Below are 17,199 nucleotides of genomic sequence, written 5' to 3' on the forward strand. Positions count from 1 at the left end.
GGATTATTACCCCATAGTTGGACAGATAGGCTTCACTGTTCAATAACTTTATTGAGTAATCATTTACTGAACACCGATTATGTGTCAGCAGCTCTGTGCTTAGTGTAAAGAAAAGGGAAGACACAGCCTTGCCTTGAAGAACTCAGTCTGTAGCTGTCTCTTGTCAATTATATCTCAATTTTTTAAAAAAGTCTCTATATGTCCTAATAAACTGTTTTTTTCTATTCAGTAATGTTTTTATAACCTAAATTATCAATTAAAGAGAGAGGTAATCTGAGAGATAATGTATAAAAAGAGGCATTGTTCAGCGCCTAGGTGGGTAAAAACGGTTAGTGGAAGTAGGTAAAGAACAGGAAACAATGGTCAAAGATAGCAAGTGCCTGTCCAAGCACAGTCCCAACCTGCGTGTGGAACTGACCTCTGCTGTCACCATGAGCACAGATGAACTGGGACAGCTTCTAACTCTGACAAAACTACATTCTTCTTACAATCACTGTTTCAATGGTGATATTTTTATTAAAAGATTTAAAACACATGGTAAGAAATTAGACTTTTATAAGTATCACAAATAAGTTTACTTAAAATTAGTTCAGTTACACATTTTTTAAAAGTTTCAGAACCTTTCCCCACCAACGTCCATAAACTAGGATAGGTTTGCATGAAACCTGCAGTCCAACCTAGGAGCATCAATAAGTGATGGTCTAGGCACTCTCTGACACATTTCTCTTGTCACTGAGACAGTCACAAACAAAACATATCTCTTGCCTGGATGAGTAGGAAGAATTCACTTTTAAAAGAGCTTCATAAAACGTCTATGAGAGAGAACTAATAGTATCAGAAGAGTTCCAGCACTTCGATTGAATATAATTCTCTATTATTCTTTTCTTGATTCAATTTCTGTAGCTCACGAAAACTTACTTCAATCTTGTTGAGTTCGGAACAAATGCATATCTAAAGGAAAAAGTTTCATAGTAAAATAACTTTTACTAAAACTTCTACGTATGCATAAGCCCTCAATGATTACTTATAACTATTCCATGAAAAAAATTTAAGAATCAATTATAATTTAGGTGATACCTGGGTAAAAACAGAATTTAGTATATATCAAATAATCACACACCTGAGATTTCACAAACTTGTAAAGACTTAACAGTAGCCTTTTTGCTTCTGGTATCATTACCACAACAGTAAAATTAGCATCTAGAAGTAGGCATATCCAATCCATAATCTAGAGGTAAACAGGAAAAGTAAAGTTAAGATTTTAAATTTAATTTTAGGTTAATTCATTTAACAAAATCCATGATTATATCAAACAGTTATGAAAACATAAATCTTCCTTACAAATATCTGAAAATTTTAGAGATAAAAATTTCTCAACAATATAAACAGGCTTTTTAAAAATCCTCACTGAGGGTATTTTTCCCATTGATTTTTAGATAGTGAAAGGGAGGTGGGAGGAAAGAGAAACATCGATGTGAGAGAGACGCATCGATTGGTTGCTTCCTGTACGAGCCTTGACCAGGGCGGGGGATCAAACCTGAAACCCAGGCAGGTGTCTTTAACCGGGAATCAAATCTGAGACCCTGGTCCCGCAACCTTGGGATGACCCTCTAAACAACTGAGCTATCCAGCCAGGGCTTCATTCTCTTATTCTTAAGAGATTATTAGGAGGATACTTATCACCCTCTTCAAATGAGGCTAAGGAAATTCTTGAAAAGGGTCACAATAAAGAGTCAGGGATTAAAGACAAATTTAAGTTCTTTAGTGTAGAATTATAACTTTAAAAATCTATCTACCAAACTGAAAGATCCTCTCGACCTCCCACTCCAGTGGTTTGTATATAGGGTGACGGAGGAAGTTCATATGGACTAGGAGACAAGAAATTGATTACTGAATTCGTTTCTGACACTACATGTAAACTTTTTAAACAGATTTTATCCAGCACCAAATAAAAATAAAAAAGCAATCTCACCTGGTTCAGGGTTGGAGGGTGTATTCCAGAAAGAGTCATAGTAGCATTTTCACTACACTTCAAATAAAGGAAATACAAATACTGGAGAAATAGCTGGGTGGGGAAGAAAAAGGACAATTTATTACTTCGATGGAGATATGTTCTCTATATGTAAAGCTAACAAAAAGACTGGAAGGACTTTTAAGAGGCTACTGAATTTGACTGAGGACACAAAAATGAATAAAACTGCAGTCCCTGCTATCAATGAGGAAAGGAGTTTGCCTGGTTTGGGAGGGTAGGTAGGGAGCTTATTGTTTATAAATAATAAGCTGAGAACAGGGAATCCTTCTCTGGGAAACTCTTTTTATAGTTTCTACTCATTTATAACTTAGATGGATTCACCTGGCCTTCAGGCTTGGCATCAGAACCACGCCAAGGTCTGCCAACCGGAAGTCTCTCTAGTCTCCTAAGCACAATTTTCACAATAAGGGCTGGGAAACGTTCCTCTTGTTCACATGAAGTTGATAACCTTTCTAACACCCTAAAAGCTGGTTAGAATGAAGCCACAAATTTAAACCAGAGATAAGATTCTATAGGATTCCTAAGAACACTTACAGTGATATGTTGTGCTGGGATGTCTTTCAAGTGAGGCAGAAGAAATGTTTCACTATATGCTGAATGAAGAATTGCATTTCTACTTAGGAATAAAGGAAAATCTTATGCCAATAAATGAGAACTTTTCTACCAAAATTATGAATAATTTCCTTTTCTAATCATTTTAAAAAATTTATATGCCATTTTTACTTTCCTGTAAGAGTTCTACCACTGATCACTCAAGATTGGTATTTATTTAGAATACCAACTTTAGATTGACAGAGGCTCTACCTCAGTATAGCTTCTTACATAAGTAACAGGTTTAAGTAAGTTGTTTCAATGTAGCAATGAATATAACCCATTTTTAAGCCAAAACTTTAAGAAAAACAAAATCCGCCCTGGCCAAGTAGGTGAGTTGGTTAGAGCATCATCCTGACATGCCAAGGTTGCGGGTTGGAGCCCTAGTACATACAAGAATTAACCAATGAGTGCATAAATAAGTGGAGCAACAAACTGATGTTTCTTTCTCTTTCTCTAAAATCAAGTTTTAAAAAAATTAAAAAGAAAAAAAACCACACCAAAACCCCCCAACACTTTAAATTATCTAATTACTCCTTAGCTATTGCTGGGCATTTGACTATACCCCCCAAAAGGGAGAATACAAGGGAAACTGTTTCAAAGGATACAGCAGAGCTGCTCTTTTTGGTATCACAGGGCACGAAGTGGTCTCCTCTACTGTGTTCTGAGGCTTTTCGTTTAACTCTTTATCACAGTTACTGCAGTTTTCTTCTTCAGGACTGAAGCCATTTTGAAGAATTCCAGTTTGCTCTTCCATCTTCTCATCTTGGACAACATCACTGTAGTCAGAAACTGACTCCATATTGACATCTGTTTCTTGAAGACTGTCATCACCAATGCTATCATGTTAATTGAGAGCAAGAAAGTCTTATTACTCTTTGATCTTAATGGAAAAATTTTCATTTCCTAAGCATTCAAAGTTTTAGAAATCAAGTAACATAATAGATTAAAAATGCAGTGAAGGAAAAAGACTATCAGCTTCTAACTTACCTCAAAAATATTTTTAAGCAAGCACACGTGACTGCTTCAGGAATGTCAGGGAACTGCTGTAGACAGAGCTGTAACATCTGTACATCTGTCCTTTCTAAGGCAACCTCCATTAAGCCGGGGCACAAGCTAAGAAAAGAAAACATGTATCATCTTTGTGTATTAAGAAAAATCTCAACTGCAAATAATTTATAAGCTTTTTCAGAGTATGAAAATCAGAACTGTAAAAAACAAGGTCAAAAAAAGTTATGCACAAAACTTGGTGTACAAATGTTTACCTGTAAGAAAGCACACGCATTTGGACAAGCTGCATCAGAGAGTTCCGGGGATAAAACGATGGCTCTGTTTTACATCTTTCCAGAAGTCCTATCACTACGTCCCCAATAACAGTATGAAAATCAGGTGTCCGCTTAGTAGCCAAAAATTTACGTAGTTCTATTTCAATGTGTTTTTCTGAATCTTTCTAAAAGGCCAGAAGTAAAGAGTTTAGTCTAGAACATTAATGTCATTGTAAACTTAAGTTTCCTAGCTCGGCATTTTCTTATGTCACTAAACAGCATTCATGCATTCCCGTGAAACTGGGTTGACACCACAATTTGCTGCCAAAAGACAAAAGGCAAAGGAAAAAAAAAAACACATCTGAAGGGTTTAGAATTCAAAATTTTTAGGAGGCTAAATTACAAACATATTCAATGCAAAGTTGAATGAGATATTAATGAGGGAACCACTGTCACACAAAATGCTTAGTGAGTCAAATAAGCCAAAGTATTAGATCACTCTGACAACCTTAAGATACGATACAAAAGTTAACTACAGCTATAAAAATTATCATAAAAATAAGAGAGTAAGAAAGTAAATAGGATTTTTTTTAATCACTTGAGTTGATTTTCCTTATTTCTAATATTTTTTCACTTACCTTTATGGTTGATAAAAGTTGTTTGGACGCTGGAACCTCTGGTTGTGCATTTGCTTCAATTTTCCTTCTCCTTAACTGTAATTAAGTAAGTTGATCAGGGTCTCAAAACAATACAAAAGCTCCAACACACATTTAGAAGAATATAGAGAGACTAGCAAACTCACATTCTAATCACAAAGGTTTCTTTAATAGTTTAATTTTGTTACAGTGAAAAGCGGGTTTATTTCAACTTTTTTTTTTTTAATATATCTTTGTTGATTTCAGAGAGAGAAAAGGAGGGAGAGATGGAAATATCAATGATGAGAGAGTCATTGATCGGCTGCCTCCTGCACGCTCCCAACTGGGGATCGAGCCCGCAATCGCCTGGATCCTAGGTCGACGCTCAACCGCTGAGCCACGCCTGGCCGGGCACAACTTTTACCTTAAATGTCTTTAACATGTTTTTATTTTAAAAATATTTTATTTATTGACTTTAGAGAGAAGAAGAGAAGGGAGGGGGAGAGAGGAGAGGGAGAGCGGAGAGGGGGAGAGGGAGAGGGGAGGGGGAGGCGAGAGGAGACATCAATGTGTTGTTCCACTCATTTATACCTTTACTGGTTGCCTCTTGTATGTATGTCCTGAACAGGCATTGAACTCATAACCTCAGGAGGATGCTCTAACCAACAGAGAAACCCAGCCAGGGTAGTTTTTTGTTTTTTAAACACAAAATAAAATCTTTTTTAAAAAATATATCTTTATTGATCTCAGAGGGAGGAAAGGAGAGGGGGAGAGAAAGAGAGAAACAATGATGAGAGAGTGATTGATCGAGCCCACAACCTGGGCATGTGCCCTGACTGGGAATCGAACCCTGATCACCTGGATCCCAACCGCTGAGCCACGCCCGGCCGGGCACAAAATAAAATCTTTATACTCAGGAAATATTACTACTAATTGTGAATTGGTCAATTTTGACACCTGGATCTTACCCAAAAACATGCCCATAAAAATTAAGTACTAGACTACGTGTGTCATTTTTGGATAAATGCTATCGGGTTACCAAGTTCAAGATTTAAATTGCCTTGTAAATAAGATCAAAGCTGTTGAGAGTTGTATAGATATGAATCATTAAAATTCAGCCTTTTTCCATTTTATAATATTTCCACTAATATTTGTATTTGACTACCAAACTTACAATTCTCTTCGACGGCTCTGAGTTCTGGTATCCAAGTCCACATTCCTGGCAGGTTTCCCAATTTACAAAATGAGGCACAGCGTGAGTGCCTAAGAAGATACATAATACACAATTTCTAGAATTCTTTGACCTAGGTATTTACCCAAACAATCAAAGAACAACAACAAAACAACCACTCACACACAATTCAAGAGAGGCTTTAAAGTCCATTTAACCCCAGATCAGTAAGTCACAGTATAGTAAAATAAAAGTCTATGCGCCCAGCAACATTAAGCCAACTGATGAGACCATTGGTAAACGAGGGCGGGCAGAGGCATTAATCATTTTATCTGGGGGACTCTCTCACTGACCCAAACATCAGAACACTGGAATTCAAAACCACTGTGTAGCTTTCTTTTTTTTTTTTAAATATATCTTTATTAATTTCAGAAAGAGGAAGGGAGAGGGAGATAGATAGAAACATCAATGATGTAAAAGTCATTGATCAGCTGCCTCCTGCATGCCCCCCCACTGGGGATCGAGCCCGAAACCAGGGCATGTGCCCTGACCAGGAATTGAACAGCTATCTCCTAGATCATAGGTCGATGCTCAACCGCTGAGCCACTTGGGTCAAGGATATGTCAATAATCAGTGGCAAATTTAAACAATAAGAACAGGCTCTATAAATTGATGGTTGTAGAAATCTACATATCAAACTGTAAGTTAAAAAAATGGTTTATAGTAACAAAACAAACTAATAAGTTCCTACCTGGATCTTGACTATGCTTGAGTTTTCCAAGGGCACCCGCTAATGACGAGACTGCACACTTGTATGGAATCACTGTGAGAAATTTTCCATGTAGCATAAACAAATGTTCCCCATAATACCAGAGCTACAAAAAAAGTTATCAAAAATGTAATCATTTTTTCCTCTTCTATGATCTGATTCAACAAAGTCATATGACTTATAACAACTTATGGTGTCAGCAATCTTAATAAAACACAAAAGGACATGATAAAATTGAGCAACTTTCCAGAATAATCTCATGTACAACTTATTAATTGGGTAGGTTCACATAGCTCTTATTTTTGCCTAGGTCTGAATGAAGCATAAAATTTAAAAGATACTATCGACTCATAAAAACCTGATCAATGTATACATTAAGTGTTTAATACTGTCACTATTACACATCTATTAACATGATAATTACCAAGTTTATTGTAACATGGGCACACTGTAATGATGTAGTAAGTAAAAAAGGTAGTATTTAACAGAATCTAATGATTTCAATTGTAAAGCTGTAAAAATGAAACAGGTATATCAACAAAAAGCTCAAAGGAACATGGGAATCAAAACTAACTTCGTTACAGCAGTGAAACTGTGAGTGGTTAATTTGATTAAAATTATGTTTAAATAAATTAGAATTACATTGTGTGCTGAGAGATCTAGTCTCCTCATTCTATAACTACAATTATCAATAAATCCTATTATACTGATGTACGTGTGAATATTCATTTATTAAACAACCTGTACTCACTGAACACTTTTGCTAGACACTGGACACAACGGAGAAGAAACAAGGACCCTGCCTCAGGAAGTTTACAGTCTAGTCTTTTTAAATAGTAATTCTTTGAGTGTTCCTATGTAACTCCAGGATATTGTTTAACATATAAACTAAGAGACTAATTTATTAGGAAAAGCAACATATAACAGGGTATATGTTTTGAACTATAACAGGGTATAGTTCAAAATACAAACAGAAAAAGACCAAATCAACGAACGAGCAGCTAAAACCAAAGTTCTTTTATTGACCAGCTAACCGCTCTCTCTAATGACTAAAACTAGCTACAATTCAGTCTCATATAAAGAAACTATAAAACAGCCAAGTTAAAAATAATCTTTCAGGTAAAAAAACATTTCTCAACTTACTTTAATCAAAAACTGCCAAAATATTTAGATCAAAAAGGTCTTTTCATTAGGCACAAAAATAACTGAGTTTGAAAAAAATCTCCAAGTGCAAAAACTTACTTGACCACTGGTACCCTGTGGCAATTCTTTTGAAATCTGCAGTGTTTGAAATTTTGTGTTCCATATGGAGAGGCATTCTATAAAAGAAGAGAGAAATCCAGAATAAGTCCCAACAATAAATAAGTATATAATGCATTGTTGGGGAACAACGTGAGAGTCACAGTTAAACACACAAGTCCTGCTTTATTAAGTATAAAAAAGAGTAATGACAACAGTGACTGCCACAGAAATTCAAAGGAATTAGACCTCACGAAAAGGAGAAATGGACATGTGTGGGGGCAGGGCATATATAAGACATCTGTGTTCTTTCCCCTCGATTTTGCTGAGCCTTTAACTGCCTAAAAAAAGTCTTAACAATAACAATATGCTGATATAAAAAGGTCTCTATGATATCTCAGGTAAGGTAAAATTCTAAGAGTGGTTATTGGGGTTTTTAGAGCCAGGACTTAAGAGGGGTGAGGCACATGGCACAACAGTGTCAACCTGCTTGAGCTGAATCCTAGTTCACTGCTTAGTCACCCAACACCTTTGTTTCCTGACTTGTGAAATAGGGATTATAACAGGAGGACAACATGATACAAATAATGAGATAATTTAAGTAAAGTGCCTGGCACACAGCTATGCTATCACCAGTAGCTCCTATGAGTAAGAGAAACTAAGAACAAAGCACACAGGTATGGATGGTCCTATCATGTTGGTAGTCAACAGGGAGCCTGGCCCGAATAAAGCAGAGGGTTCTTGCTCTGAAGTCAGGACAAGAGATGGGAAAGGGCATGGGGTCTAGAATGGGAGGAGACCTGAAAGCTAAACAAGAGATTCTGAGTTTTATAGTGTAGGCTGAGTGACCCCAGTCTTGCACTGGCCAGGAACAACTGTGTCTTTCATGACAGACTCCAAGTCTGTGTGCACTGGAGGGGTGTTTGGAGGTGAGGTGATGAGGATAATCCTGTTCTGAAATGATAGAGACAAAAAAGCAAGCTAGGAGTCCCCAAATTTCAGGCTGTCCAAGTCCAGTGGATTTCTACTCTGTGTAAATGTGCCAAGCTATGAATTTAGCCTTTAGGGAAAGGCTTACCAATGTTTCAAATGCCTAAGGGCTGGCATCAACATCTGCAGTTTTTATTTCTTTAAGACATTAGTCATGAGCAAAGAGTGATACAAGGAAATGTTTTAGAAAGATTAACAAATCCAAGATGAAATCAAAGACCTATAAAGAATGAATCAGGGTAGTAACAAGTAAATGGGGGGGACACACACTAAAAGGTACACCTTGAAGAAAAAATCCAAAGGACTGCTTATTGATTGGATTTCAGTTACCCTTAGAAGCTGGCAGTGGTAGTCCCAGGACGGCTACGTGATCTTGATCCAGGACAGTGAGCGCAGCACCATTTCGAGCATTTCCAGACACTACAGTCTTGAGCAACAGTGATCTAACTACCCTCTGATTTTGATTATTTTCTGAGTCACTCGGATGTATTGGTATCAAGGTTTCATATATACACCCATCAGAGCCTGATGAAAACAAGTATTTGTTGTTCAATATTAGGTAAAGAACAGTTCTATACCTGTTATAGTTAAGCGTATGTACTAGGTTGTTTATAAGATTTTACCAATTTGATACAAGCTCCAACCAGAAAAATAAACAAATATAACAATCACGTCACTCTATGCTTTCACTTAAAGAATACACTATAAACTTAAAATGGAGGGAGGAGTATCATCAATAAAAATCTTACTAAGAAATGTCATAATAGCCAAGAAATAAAAACGGTAAATACCTGTAATAAAATATGAAAGGGGACTATGAGGGATACAGACAATCTAGTCACTGAAAGGATACATTTCTCACTTAGAAATTAATTAGCATTCTAGTCTATACATCACATTTCTTGTTACACCATCTCCCTGAAAACCATATGAAACTGCTGTTTTTCTTGGTCAACTGAATTTTGGCAATTCCCTGTAGTTCTAGGTATGTTACAGGAAGATTTTTATGACCCTCTGGTTCAGAATCCCTACTTCAATGTTCAATAAGCTAAAATATAACTTGCAAACTTCTATTTAAAAAATATGTCTTATAGGTTTGAGAAAACCAGTCCCTGTCAAGCAAAGGCATTAAACAGATTCCAATGACCTTCTAGATATGATAAATGATGGAAGCATTTTTCTTAATAACCATTGCCAACATTTGCAAACTGAAAAACTTCACAAAGATTTTTAATTGCAATAATATGTATATGTTTCCTAAATATTGCTCGTTTCCCCCCTTAACCTTCTTAAAACAACTTTAAAAGAAGCCAAAAAATGTAGGGGGGGGAGAGGGTACCACAAAGGCACCCCCTGCCCCAGGCATAACACTGGGGTTATAGTTGAGACCATTACATAGAGGTAAACTCCAAGGCATTAAAAATATCTGCAAGCCCGGCCGGGCGTGGCTAAGCAGTTGAGCAGTGAAATAGGATCCAGGCAATCGCGGTTCGATTGCTGGTCAGGGCACATGCCTGGGTTGTGGGCTCGATCCCCAGTTGGGGGCGTGCAGGAGGCAGTTGATCAATGACTCTCTCATTGATGTTTCTCTCTCTCTCTCTCCCTTCCTCTCTCTGAAATCAATAAAAATATATATTAAAAAAATAAAATAAAAAATAAAAATATCTGTAAAACACTGGTTGGCTCAGGCCAAGAGTGCTTTGTTAGTCTCCTTATACACGCCTGTCTCCATCACAGTAAATCTTAAGATTGGAAAAAAGGAATGGAGAGGCCATTTAATAACAACCTTAGATATTTTATGGTTCACTAATTATATCCAAGAACCTGGTCTTATCATGATAAAGATTAAAAGTAATTTTTCCTTTTTTGTTAATGTTATATTATTTTTTTTGCTTGTGATAAATTTCAAGACATAAAAGTTATCTGCAGAGAATAACCATGACCAGACATGGCAAAGTGCAAAAAGCAAAGGCATAAAGCTTGTAAGGAAACATGCAACGGGAAGTGCCACAACAGAAAACTGCAAAAACAAATCCGATCCAGTAGTATTGTTCCACTTACAATCACTGTAAACCTAAAGAAAAATACTTACTTAATGACATCAAAGAGATGAATTTCCGATCCACAGATGCACTAAAACTCTGTATATCAGATTTTTCTTCTTGTCCAAGTAACAGTGTGTATTTGCTTAAGTCACGTGAGTTAAACTTTTGTACATAAGCAAAGTAATTTCCATGCTGCAAAACAGGTTATTTTGTTTTAGAAATATTCTCATTTCAGCCAACTATATTTAAATGTTAAAACTAGTTATTTCCCCATTCTCATTACTTCAGTGGCTGCTTAAAAACATCTTGTCCAATTAATTTAAAATATAAAATATTTCAGTTAGGAGTAGAAATATAGCCAGGAGGCTTTTTAGAATTTAAAAGATACAAAATAAAAAATCTTCTGAGAGAAATACTGAAGTCCAATTTTAGTTTTAAAAATAATGTGATTTTGCCTGGCCGGGTATGGCTCATCGGTTGAGCGTTGAACTAGGATCCAGGCGATTGGGGTTCGATTCCCAGTCGGGGCACATGCCCAGGTTGCGGGCTCCATCCCCAGTCAGGGGCGTGCAGGAGGCAGCCGATCAATGACTCTCATCATTGATGTTTCTCTCTCTTTCTCTCCCTTACCTTTCCTCTCTCTGAAATAAAAGATATAGTAAAAAAATTAAATAAAAATAATGTGATTTTTAAAATGTCACACATAATGGTCCCAGAATTAGAGATATCACTTACTTTTTCAGTAATAAAGATTAAAGCAGGATGCCTAAATACCATGAAAAACTTTGTCCACCTAAAAAAATAAAAATAAAAAGTATAAAATACCAAATCACCAGTTGAGAGAAATATACCATCAATCTAAATTTAAGAAAATGTCTTTTTTATTATGTATTTTTTAGAGCCAGAGAGATATAAGAGAACACTTAATTCAGTGTTCCAGCCCGGCTGGCACGGCTCAGCGGTTGAGCATCGGCCTATGATCCAGGAGATCTTGATTTGATTCCTGGTCAGGGCACATATCTGTGTTGTGGGCTCGATCCCCTATAAGGGGTATGCAGGAGGCAGCCAATCAATGACTATCTCATCACTGATGCTTCTATCTCTTTCTTTCCCTCTCCCTTCTCCTCTCTGAAATAAATAAAGACACATTAAAAAAAATTGTTTTTTAATTTAGTGTTCCAAACTACAGGGTGAGGAAAAGTAGGTTTACAGTTGTGGGTATGTGAAAGTTTATTCTTTTACTATTATTGTATTATTTTCCATATGAACTATAAACCTACTTTTGCCCCACCCTGTATACACCATAGAGAATTAGTAGGTATTTCTCTTGTCAAATGCCTTTTTGATTAAATGCAAATTGCTGAACTTCCCAGAGTCTTAAAGACAATAATGTGAACTGTAAAGTTTCCAAGGGGAGTGGGGTGTGAGAGAATGGAGTACTTCCCAAACTAATTGGCGCCTACACCCCTCCACCCCCACCTTTTTTTTTACAGTCACTTTTGGGACAAGCATTTTGAGGAAAACATTAGGATCTCAACTACCTTTTTTAAAAAAATATATCTTTATTGATTTCATAGAGAGGAAAGGAGAGAGATAGAGAGATAGAGACATCCATGATGAGAGAGTCATGGATGGGCTGCCTCCTGCACGCCCCCAACTGGGGATCGAGCCTGCAACCCGGGCACAACCCGGGCACGTGCCCTGACTAGAAATCAAATCCCAATCGCGTGGCTCCACTGCTGAGCGACGCCCGGCCGGGCTCAATTGCCTTCTTAAAGTAACAGTGGGAACCGAGGCACAAGAGGACAAGCGTTTGTCACCAAGGCTGCACAGCCAGTTTTGGCTATTAGAACCCAGACCCTCTACCTGTATCTTTTTTTCCAGTTGCTCACACTTTAGAGGCATCAAGGGAAGTCCAAGATACAGCTAACTGGTCATTGTCCACATGGTCACTAAGTATAAGTCTTTGCTTTGACTTTTAGTTTAGTTTGACTCAGGCGGACCTGGAGAGGCAGCAAGTTAACTGTACAGGGAATGTATTAAAATTATGGGGATTGGAGCAATATGAAGTCATGAAATGTCCTTCTAGCATTTGGGTGCGTCATTTCCCCAGTTTTATTCCAGGATCTGGGAAAGCAGAGGGCTCCAAACACTATCATTTCACTACCAACAAGCTGCACAGTGCCTCAGGGGTAAGGGTTCTGACTATGGTAGTCAGGGCAACATGACAGAAACAAAGATTTTGTGTGCAGGGCTACCTACTTCATCTTCAAATAACTGAACATCCAGTTCTCTGGCATCAGAAGACTCCTATGATCCTAGTTTCCTCAATCATCTATCACCCTAGAGGGTTCTGAGAGATCTTATTTTGACCAAGGTCTTATAAATGGTTTTGAATTAGGCTTTTATGTTTATAAACAAAATGCTTTTTAAAAAAAATCCTCACCTGAGGATATGATTTTATTGATTTTAGAGAGAGGAAGGGAGAGAAAGAAACATCGATGTGAGAGAGAAACATCCATTGGTTGCCTCCTGTATGCACACCAACCAAGGGTCAAACCCGAAACCTGGGCATGTGCCCTGACTGAGAATTGAACCCGCAACCCTTCGGTCCACAGGACAACGCTTTAGGTAAGTGAGCCACCCAGCCAGGGCTAACCAAAATGCTTTTCAACAAAGCAATCAGTGTTATAAAAAACACGCAAAGTGCACTTTTATTTTGGTAAAAATTCACTTACAAGTATTAGAACTTACTTAATCACTTCTTCATCAGAGATGACAGATTCAATTTTCTGCTGGGGCTCTGCAAGCAAGGCCTCTAGACCACGAACAGCACCTTCCCTGAATAACACCACGGGTTCCGTCCCTTGTATTGAATGTATCCTATATACCTCAGCTGACAACTATAAGAACGTAAGAACATTTTAATTTTTATTCCAAACCAATTTCCACCTAATAGAATAAAGATATTTAGAGAAGGCTTGTTTTTAAGAACTGATTTGTTTTCATCTTGATTCAATTCTGTTTCATAACTATGTATGGTTTCAAAGTCAAATCTACAACGTAAAGTACATACAGAAGTCTGACTTTTGCTCCTACTCTGTCTACCCAGCCCTCTGCTCTCCCCCTAAAGTAATTATTTTTATTCATTTTTGGTTTATCCTTCCATTGTGAGTACTACAATCAAATCTGGAGGTGAGGAGCGGTACAAATGAAGCCGCTAATGCAATTATAAGGGACTCTGGTGCTAAAGACTGATGCCATAATTACAACTATAGCCTGTAAGCCCAAGAAAAGAGGTTAACCCCATTGTATAAAATTCAGGACCGTGTTACTGCAAGGTAAATGAAAAGAATGGAGCCAGGAAACAGCAATTAGCAGGCTAGGAGTTTCAGGGTCCAGGAAACAACTGGCATTATATCTGAATCAGCTCTATTATGAGTCACTTCTAAAATGTGCCAATTACATTCGGAGTTAGGCACTTAGAAATGGGTTAACCTAATTTGAGATCATTTTATAAGTAAGAATAAGTTAATTAATACACTTTCATTAGTAAAAAAGACAGTCACAGTTCTTTTTTAATGCATTTATGTGCCACTCTTTTAATGTAAAATGCACAAAACTTGCAGGATTTACGTATTTTAAAGGTGGCACAGTGAATCTGTTCTCCCAAGGGACACACCACAAACATCTAAACTCATGGAAATAACTACAAACTTATCATTCAGGAATTGTTTATATTTTCTAACATGAACTCATGAACTGAGACATGTTACCAAGATATACTTGTAAGATAAATAGAATGAAAAACTAATTATAAGCTTTATTCTCACTTTCACAGATGTAGTAAGGTAAACAACTTACTGCAACGCAAATTATTCCATCTCACCAATAAGCTAATAAATATGCTGAAATCCAAAGACTTACTGTAGCTTTAAATACTTTATCCAGGTTTACATCTTCATTAGTCCACAATCTCAAAACCTTAAATTAAAACATAAAAGTCAAAAAAGTATCCCAATTTTCATTGACATGTAGTAAAACAGAGTTAATAAATCAACTATTTTTTTTTTAATTTTATTTTTGTTTAAAATATTACAGATGTCCCTTTTTCTCCCCAATGACCCGTTCCACCCCGTCCCACCCCCCTCCCCAGTCCCTCTCCCCACCATTGTAGGTGTCCTTGGGTTGTGCATATATGCATATAAATTCTTTGGTTACTCTCTCCCCCTCCATCCCTCTGACATTCGTCAGTCTCATCTATGCTTCCATGTCATTGAATCTACTCTGTTCATCAGTTTATTAAGTTCTTTAGATTCCATGTATGAGCGAGATCATGTGATGTCAACATTTTGTGATATATATATATAAAAGTTTTAAAACTTACCTTGTTATCATGTACAACAATATACTCTCCAGTTTGAAAGTTGCACACAGCTGGACATGTTATAGTTTGACCTTGTTTCACCGACCAGCTCCCCAAAGGTTTCTGATCAGAAACCTAGTAAAATTAACATACGATATTCAAAAAGTCAATTTCTGACTATAAAAGCAATAAAATTTACAACTAAAATGACAGTATTCAACAAATTTCCTAAACAAAACAAAAAATAAGTAGTCACAAAAAAATATAAATACTGTATGATTCCACCTAAGACAGAGAGCAGAATGGTGGCTGCCAGGGGTTGGGGGAATGGGGAGTCATTGTTTACTAGGTACAAAGTTTCAGATTTGCAAGATGAAATGAATTCTGGGCACGGATGGTGGTGATGGCTGCCCAACAAGGTGAATGTACGTAATATCTGAACTGTATGCTTTAAAAAGGTGGTTTAAAGCAGTACATTTCAGTATGTGTATTTTACCATAACTAAAATATAAAATACGTTTTAAAAGTAGTTAAAATGAAAATATAAACAATAGTACATTTAAAAAATTGATTCCACTGTGCCTTTGAACACAGGCATGGGAAATTAAGTAGGGCTAGGCTCATTCTCAATCCGACACTGTATTCCTAGGCAGGGACTGCAAACTCTTAAGTCCGCTTGACAGCCCAGGTAAAAACCAAGTGTCTTCAGAAGGCTCAAAACAAGCAAACAGCATAGGGAACAGTTTGCAACCTGTTCCCCAAACTTCAAAGTACATTACCTAACTTCTTAAAGACATGCAAAACTATATTCAGCAGCTCAGAAAAAAGAAAAAGAATTATTTTGTAAGAGATCACTAAAAGGAAAGCGGCTGAAAGCTGTGCCTTCGCGCTTTAGGAAGAAAAGGGGGCGGGGCGTATAGATTCCCCCAGACTCAACTCCAGGATTTTCCAGGGTGTGTAGTTTAGTTGGCAACAGATTATTCGTAATCAAGGTCCCCATGAAGATACTAAGAAAGAAAAAATCCACAAAACTCTCCTCCGAGGGAATAAGTGGATGGACACAGGGATAAACCGTTCCCTCTGCCAGTCATCCTCTCCCGCCCAAGCAATCTCCGTTCAAACTCTTCAGCGAGAAGATGGGGTGCCAGAGACCCCAGGAGGGGATCTTAGCAAGGCCACCTCCGGAGTTTCGAAGCAAAAGCACAAGTTTGTTTTCCGAGTCTAGTCCACGTGCACGTAGACGCCCGGCAGCCTGAAACACGGAAACATGCCTCTCTGCAGGAAAACCACCAAATCATCTTCTACACTTCCTTCAGCGTTCCGGAGAAGCCAAGCCGGCTTTCCGCTAAACCCGCTCCACGATCTTTTTTTCTGAAGCCGTGAGAGACCCAAGGCTCCGGCTCCGCGCTCAGCAATGGGCTGGCGCGACAGCAGCCGGGCGCTCCGATTCTACTGCCCTCACCTTATAGAGGATGACGGTCCTGCCGCTGTCCGTGACCAAAAACTGGTCTGTTTTGTCGCACTGCTCCACGCCCAGGAGCCCGTCAGGCCCGGCACCTAAGGGTACCGCAGACAACGTGAACTCCTCCTCCAGGGCTGCCATCTTGGGCAAAGCTAAGTACCGCCGCGCCTCCCTCCCGGCAGGCTTCGCGCTTTCTCTCGCGAGAACCAGGAGACACACCAAGAGAGAAACCTGCTCCGGGAGCCTGCGACCTCTGGCGGGCGTGGCGGGCGTGGCGGGCGTGGCGGGCGTGGCGGGCGTGCTGCGCGGGTGGGCGGGGCCTGGAGCTTGCGGCGGACTCCACCTCCCAGGCCACGCCCCAGCGAGTCCCGGATGTTTTCTGGTGGCGGAGAAGGGGCGGGGAACCGCTTACCTGTTCCGTAGAGAGTCGGCGCCGCCGTCGGGGAGCGGAAGGGTGGGCGTGGCAAGGGGGCCGACTATAAATTAGATTTTTTTTTTATTTTAAGCGAACTCTCTAGGAATTCCTGCCACAACGTGATGGGATAGCGTGCCAAACGAAAAAAAAGCGCTTCCGAGAAATTCTTAGGAACGCGCTGGACCCGAGGGAAGTGCGTGCGCCCCCTGCTGCCCGGCT

At 38.5% G+C, this 17,199-nt stretch overlaps 1 protein-coding gene across 1 annotated transcript; it reads right to left on the reverse strand.

The window, feature by feature from the left end:
* Window positions 1-490: 490 nt before the first annotated feature.
* NOL11 (nucleolar protein 11) lies at window positions 491-16,706 on the reverse strand. The gene is made up of 18 exons (XM_016204685.2): window positions 16,566-16,706; window positions 15,125-15,238; window positions 14,665-14,721; window positions 13,492-13,640; window positions 11,473-11,530; window positions 10,785-10,929; window positions 9,023-9,217; window positions 7,706-7,782; window positions 6,446-6,569; window positions 5,698-5,786; window positions 4,527-4,601; window positions 3,889-4,073; window positions 3,614-3,739; window positions 3,232-3,462; window positions 2,567-2,645; window positions 1,973-2,065; window positions 1,121-1,228; window positions 491-951 (listed from the first exon to the last, which is right to left on the reverse strand). Exons 1-18 carry the CDS (start codon window positions 16,704-16,706, stop codon window positions 835-837), a joined length of 2,163 nt encoding a protein of 720 aa, XP_016060171.2. The 3' UTR covers window positions 491-834.
* Between the last annotated feature and the right edge of the window lie 493 nt (window positions 16,707-17,199).

This window comes from Miniopterus natalensis, chromosome 17, assembly GCF_054644295.1.
Source record: "Miniopterus natalensis isolate mMinNat1 chromosome 17, mMinNat1.hap1, whole genome shotgun sequence".
NCBI classification, from domain to species: domain Eukaryota; kingdom Metazoa; phylum Chordata; class Mammalia; order Chiroptera; family Miniopteridae; genus Miniopterus; species Miniopterus natalensis.

What these genes read in the sequence shown, in the direction of transcription:
- NOL11 (XM_016204685.2), bottom strand. Translation starts at nt 16,706, where the DNA reads ATGGCAGCCCTGGAGGAGGAGTTCACGTTGTCTGCGGTACCCTTAGGT. An exon ending in TTGTTGTACATGATAACAAG is followed by an intron (nt 14,722 to 15,124) that starts GTAAGTTTTAAA and finishes TTTTAATTTAAG; the next exon opens with GTTTTGAGATTGTGGACTAA. An exon ending in TCTGATGAAGAAGTGATTAA is followed by an intron (nt 11,531 to 13,491) that starts GTAAGTTCTAAT and finishes TTATTTTTTTAG; the next exon opens with GTGGACAAAGTTTTTCATGG.